Raw genomic sequence first — 6,374 nt, 5'->3', positions numbered from 1 at the left:
AATTGATATTTTAATCTAATTTGAATATTTAATAGCCCTCAATATTGCCTTTACACCTTTTTGTCACATTTCTGAATTTAAACTTATTTACAAACTCTATAGAGTTTTATTTAAAGAAATATTGTAATGTTATCACCTTACAACCATTCTGATGTTATATTATCGGAGGACCTTCGAGTTTATAGATTTTTGTTAAATAATTAAATTTTTGTGAAATAAGACAAAAATGTGCACACTTTTATACTAAGAAAACTTTAACATACCAAATGTAGCACAGCAAATGATTATTTAAGAATTTTTGGACGGTTACGTTCTCGACGAATTATGGCACAAAAAAATTGTTCATCACGAATTTTTTTATTGCAGATGAAACATAATATTAGGGTATCATTATATTTCACACGTTACTATTGTTTAAGGTAATTGTGACATCAAACTTTGAACATGAGAATGCAAGTCCTGAAATCCTGAATATCTACTATCTGAAACTATGATAACTTATTTCTATTTAACTTTTTGGAAAACGATTTCCAACTGCAGCAAAATGAGTAAATAAGAGCCTATTATTACTCCATTAGCTAGGTACATTAGCTTTCACACTTTTTCTAAATTTGAATTAGTATCCATATTCCTTGTACCCGCCACGGTGTTCGCCAAAACCTCTTTGCCCTCCATTATTTGATCTATCAGCATTTTGACCACCAAACCCTTGTCCGCCATAGCCGCCGGATCCGCCCTGGTTACCGGGCGAGAAAGCTGGACCGAATCCCTGCTGCCCCGGGAAGTTACTTTGCTGTCCGGGGAACGTACCTTGATTTCCAGGTCCATATCCCTGAGGACCAACACTACCTTCCTGTCCTCGATTTCCGTTGCGATCTTCACCGTAATAATATGGATAAGCTATAGAGAATATAATTTTATTAATGCTTCTTAGATCACCACACCTTTATTTAAACATCAACATAATGTATGTTACAAATAAGAAAAAAGATAACACTAATGCAACTTATAATTCCGACAAAATTTAGCTAATGTATTTCAATTTTACGAAGTTTGATAATTTCTTAATAACTTAGCGTTTCTTCGTATCAATCTTTCATAAATAAAAAAAAATCCATTACAAGTATCAATTTTCTTTGTACACAAAGACGGGTAAAAATTTTGATGAAAATTAAATAGAATGTTCATCTTGCAGACATCTTTTAGTATATTTGATAATAAAATCCAGATAGCATATGATAAAGTATTAAAGCACATAGTAGTATGTAGATTAAAGAAGTAATGTTTTGTAAAAATCGGTAAAGAACAAAATTTAATATTTTATGCGTGTATAATTTTCAGAAAAAATCAGAACAAGCTATTTAAAATAAATAACTTTATTTTTAAGATTGCTACAAAGTCATGACATTAATGAATATATATCTGTTTTATTATCTATATTTAATTAAGAAAAAGTAACTTACCGCTACCAATTATAGTCATGTAGGCAATCAAAAGTAAACAAACGAGCTGTAAAAAAATAATGATTATTACATCATAATAATGTAAAGAAATATTTCAAATTAAACACTAAAATCCATGTATCATTCAATTTTGTTAAGAAATATTTGCCATAATTATTCTTTTAGGTCAAAATGATTGGGAATATCTAGAAATTCTGCCGCTAATACTTTATTAAATAAGACAATAAGTCAATAAATAGTACAAAATTAGGTAGTAAAAAACTAATCAATTTTCATTATTCATAGAAATGTGGATATATCTTTGGACATTCTTTTTAATAAATGTTGGTGTGAAGACAAAAGAACGCTTATTGAATATTTTAATAAATACTTACTTTAAACGTCATATTCGTGTATTGCAACAGACCAAACTGTATGAATAATCTTAATTCTCTCTTCATTAGCTTTTATAACCAACTTATCAGCAACAACGAGTCGACTTTTTGACCTGTCCTATGCGACGCTTAGTGATACATTTTGTACTTTAGTTAACAAATTGATATGTATAGAATTTTGCAGACGCGACCCTTAGTAATTGAATAAATAAAACAATGAGAGAAGAGAAATGAATTTTTAATACTTTAAGTTGTTTGCAATAAATTTAAAAATATTTGCGGTAAATACTCTTATATGAATATAACTATAAAATATCACACAGACCTTGTTATGGATCGTCTACAAATTACACAATTTTGATATTTTAAAAATTTGTTGTTTACGAGAATATATTAGAAATATAATATTTCAAAGACTGACGAGTTATAGATATTACTAAATACGAGATGACTGATAATATTTTTTTTATAGTGTACCATAACGGTTAATTTTAACGATTTACTTTCTTCATGTATATTGTAATCTAAGTATTTATGCGAAATGTTTAATTATATTAAAGATATTATCTATATTTGAAGCTAAGTAATAAGGACTAAGCGATTATTCGCAGAGCCTTGATTAAATAGTCAATAACTGTCCTCATATTTTGTTGAGATATCATTATTGAAATTTTTCAATTAATAAATTAGTAAGGATTCATTTCGACAAATCCCTTTCTAAGATATTCTGTATATTTCTAATTATGATTTAGAGCAATATGATCTTACTTGTAATTACAATTTTTTAAAGAATTTGAACGTGACTTCAGGCTTTTCTTGGGAATAAATGGTCACCAAAGCAGCCGTGTCGTACTACAAAAAAACGTTATTAATTTGTTGTTGTGTTATTAGCATGTGATCATAATAATTTTCAGTTAAAGGGGTGTTAACATAGAGATTAAATATTCATTAAAAAGTGAAATGATTTAGATAAGAATCTTTTCTTTATATAACATTGATTTTTGTTTATAGTCGAATACCTAAATTTTCTTATTCTTTTTTAATTATAACACTAAACTTGAAAATAGTTTAGAATAAAAGAGAATACTTAATAAAAAAAAAGTTTGCGTTATTTTTATTTCTGTTTTTTGATTTTTTTTAATATTTCCGTTATATTAAAAAGTAGCAATAAAGCTATGTCTAAAATTAAAAGTATATTTGGGTCAATTATATAATTTACCTTACATTTGCGATAATTTTATTTAAAGGGCACAAATAAAATAACTTTCAGATGCTATGATTATTGATTTTTTAATAATATTTACACGGTTGTGTATATCCCAATATATCAGCCGCTAACCATTTCTGTGCGTAAAGAAATGGATGTAGAAGTTTTATATTGTCTATCATTATATCGATTTTAACACTGAGGGCGTTCTAGTGCTTGCCATAACCGCCGCCGTATCCCCACCCGCCTCCATTACCATAACCGCTGCCGTATCCCCACCCGCCTCCATTACCATAACCGCCCAGACCACCTAGACCGCCCTGACCACCCAGACCTCCCAATCCGCCCCAGGCCTGGCCGGATCCGACGACGATTCCGGCTGTAGCGGGCGCCACGCCGACGATACCAACTGCTCCACCGCCGCCAAGTAGACCTTCCTGTGCGTTTCTAGCTACAGCATCAGCCACGGCCTGCGCTTGGGCGGCGCTTGTGGCGACAGCAGCGGACTGAGCTCGAGCCGCATTGGCGATGCGGGACGCCTCCACGGCGCGCGTGTTGGCGTAGGCGACGGCCTGAACGCGCGCGGCGTTAGCGATGCGCTCAGCCTCCGCGGCTCGAGCTATCTCGAGGGAACTCGCCGCCGCCGCTCTCCTGGCAGCTTCGTTAGCTCTTGCGTTCTCTAAAGCGGCTGCCTGGGCTCTCTGTAAGTTGGCGACCCGGGCGGCGTCCAACGCCTGTGCGTTTTGAATAGCGTTGGCCTGCCGGGCGCGAGCCTCTGCTTCGGCAACGCGCGCGCCTTGGATGGCGGCCGCGGCGGCATTAGCTATCTGCGCGGCTTGGACAGCTTGGGCGTTTTGAATGGCGCTGAGCTGGGCCGCTCCCACTGCTGCGGCGTTGTTTAGAGCCGTTCCCCCTCCAAGGCCACCGAGGCCTCCCCCGAGCCCACCACCGAGCCCGCCGATGCCGCTGCCACCATTACCCAAGGCGCCAGACCCAGCGAGCACAGGCGCAGTCGCAATACCAGCGGACGTGAGACCGCCGCCAAGCCCGGAGCCCAGCACGCTCGAATACAACCCTGATGAGGCACCGCTAGAATCTTTGACATTCTTTACGGCATCTGTAGAATACATTCAAAATTGTTGGTATACTTAATTTTTAAACAAATATTATAACAATTGTCTCAATACACTTACCGTCTCCGAGTACTTCATACGCTACGGCAATGACGAAAAGGATCTGAAACCAAATATCATAACATATAAAAACAATTCTCGGCTAAAGAAAGTACGATCGATATAAACGACCTATCTAACCGTAAATCGAGACATTGTTCCACTAGCCGATGCGATACGATGTGCCACAGGATTGTACCGATTTAGATTACGCCGTTACCGAGTCCGTAAGCGCTTTTATACCTTACTGAAAATTATTTCAATCGAATTACCAATTCTAAGCGGGCGTCCTATATGAATATCATTAGTTGCTGTAAGAACCACCGAGTAGAGGTCGGGCGGTACGATCGGAACAGACAACTTTACTTGATGCACATCGGATGCCAGTTGCCGCAATCGCATCCTCTAATAAATCGAAGTGGAATTTTTAAATTGGGATGTTCGGGTACTAAACAATTAACAAACAAGCAATTCAATAATTAAATGCAGGATATTCGATTATAACGTAAATTTTTTACGTTGAATTTTTAATCCATTTATTAAACGACCTACTTCAATGTTTAATGATAATTCAGGCGGAAAACCGCATTGGGCGAGACCTATTACGCCTACCGGTTACCATTTGAAAAAATATCAATTCATTCGTAAAGGAACTGGTAATTTACAACATTGCGTATCATTTGTATTCAATGTGGAGCAACATTTCAAACGGTAACTTATTTAGTGCACTTAATAATTAATTGTACTTTAAAATCTAAGCAGTAAAGTAATGTGTTACTTATATGAACGTGGTGATTAAAAAAAGATGTAAAACCTTGTAAAGGGGTGAATATATAGCTCATGTGTTAACAACTTCCACTCATCCTGTATAAAACTGCACTCTCCTACATGTCTCTCATCTCCATCCAAAGGTTGCCAAGTAGAAATCGCCTTGAGTGATAAGACCTCCTCTTGTACTTTCTCTTTTCTTCTATTTGTTGTCTATGGTGTACAAAAAGTGAGAATAAATAAATGTAGTAATCACTCTGAAGCACGTCAAAATTAATAATGTTTTCTATTAGTATGCGAAAACCCCAAAAACTTGTTGTAGTACAAAGCCTGCAGGGACAAGTAGAAAACAATAATTAACTTATACTCCGTGATTCAAATTTTTTAAAATGCTTTTAACATATTACATTATTTTAATTTCTAAAACCATTGATTTTTGGACAGGGTGTACCATACATTATTGACAGCATTTGAGCTTTACATTCGCCTCGTCAAAGTTTGTAGCATATTTCTAATCAATCTATATACGGTATTTTTGACACGAAGTATAGTATCATTATAATTTTTACAGAACGACCACTGCTAGATATAGGCCGCTGTCACAGATTTCTAATTAGATATATAATATTATCTTACCTATTACGTTACGGTATTATAAAGGAAAATGATACTATAGCACAGCGTTATGCATTGAACCTGCATTGAAACCATATGAAGTAAAAAGCAGTTTTTTCTTTTTTATTTAACGTTACGTTCTATGTTGGTCGTAAGATATAAATAAACTTTGTTAAAAAGGGTTAATAGGTAATGGTTCTTAAATATCAGTTAAGAATAGCCAAAGCATAACAATCAAATGGAAGTATAAGTAATCAGTCTTGATACATCCCACCAATGTATTCTAAATGGAAAATTACTATCCTACTACATCATTAAAAACACGATAGAGATCTAAATTGATCCAGTCATTACTAATTATTTGCGCCAACTTACACATACTTAGACCGGCACAAAAAATATCAAGACAAATTAAAAATACACAAATAACGAGAATTTCAATTAATGTGTCGTGGATTCAAGACGGCTGGACCATAACATTTAATGTTCTTAATAAATAACATTGGCAACAGTTCTTTGTTCGGCTCCTTATATATATGGTATACGAGTTAAACCCAAGAAATATGTTATTTGTAGTATTAATCAATTGTAAATGTAAAAAATAAATACCTTTTGAACATCTACAAAGCGGGGTACAATTGAGAAAGTACAATATTCTTTGCTTGATAATGAACAGAAGCAAACAAAAATATCCTTATTCTGGCAGATATTTTTGGTATTTTCATATCTTAAAATTAATTCATTTTCTCTCTCTCTCTTTCTCTTCAGTCGATTC

The 6,374-nt window shown here is 34.8% G+C and overlaps 2 protein-coding genes across 2 annotated transcripts; both read right to left on the bottom strand.

Moving 5' to 3' along the window:
• LOC137921571 (rRNA 2'-O-methyltransferase fibrillarin-like) lies at positions 1 to 1,895 on the bottom strand. Its single transcript, XM_068764370.1, has 3 exons — positions 1,838 to 1,895; positions 1,464 to 1,509; positions 1 to 900 (listed from the first exon to the last, which is right to left on the bottom strand). Exons 1-3 carry the CDS (start codon positions 1,847 to 1,849, stop codon positions 617 to 619), a joined length of 342 nt encoding a protein of 113 aa, XP_068620471.1. The 5' UTR covers positions 1,850 to 1,895; the 3' UTR covers positions 1 to 616.
• Positions 1,896 to 3,253: 1,358 nt separating this feature from the next.
• Positions 3,254 to 4,372, bottom strand: LOC137921691 (glycine, alanine and asparagine-rich protein-like). Its single transcript, XM_068764503.1, has 4 exons — positions 4,358 to 4,372; positions 4,238 to 4,280; positions 3,446 to 4,161; positions 3,254 to 3,364 (listed from the first exon to the last, which is right to left on the bottom strand). The coding sequence occupies exons 1-4, from the start codon at positions 4,370 to 4,372 to the stop codon at positions 3,254 to 3,256; spliced, it is 885 nt and encodes a 294-aa protein (XP_068620604.1).
• Between the last annotated feature and the right edge of the window lie 2,002 nt (positions 4,373 to 6,374).

The sequence above is a fragment of the Battus philenor genome, unplaced genomic scaffold, assembly GCF_028537555.1.
Source record: "Battus philenor isolate CCGP_79_NKW_IND1 unplaced genomic scaffold, ilBatPhil1.0.hap1 SCAF_19, whole genome shotgun sequence".
NCBI lineage: Eukaryota > Metazoa > Arthropoda > Insecta > Lepidoptera > Papilionidae > Battus > Battus philenor.
Note: the sequence above shows the minus strand (reverse complement) of the source record. Positions and strands in the feature narration are given on the sequence as shown.

Coding starts and splice junctions, on each gene's coding strand:
- LOC137921571 (XM_068764370.1), bottom strand. Junction 901..1,463: donor CATGACTATAATTGGTAGCG/GTAAGTTACTTT, acceptor TATTCTCTATAG/CTTATCCATATTATTACGGT.
- LOC137921691 (XM_068764503.1), bottom strand. Junction 4,162..4,237: donor GTATGAAGTACTCGGAGACG/GTAAGTGTATTG, acceptor TGTATTCTACAG/ATGCCGTAAAGAATGTCAAA. Junction 3,365..3,445: donor GCGGTGGAGCAGTTGGTATC/GTCGGCGTGGCG, acceptor CTGGGTGGTCAG/GGCGGTCTAGGTGGTCTGGG.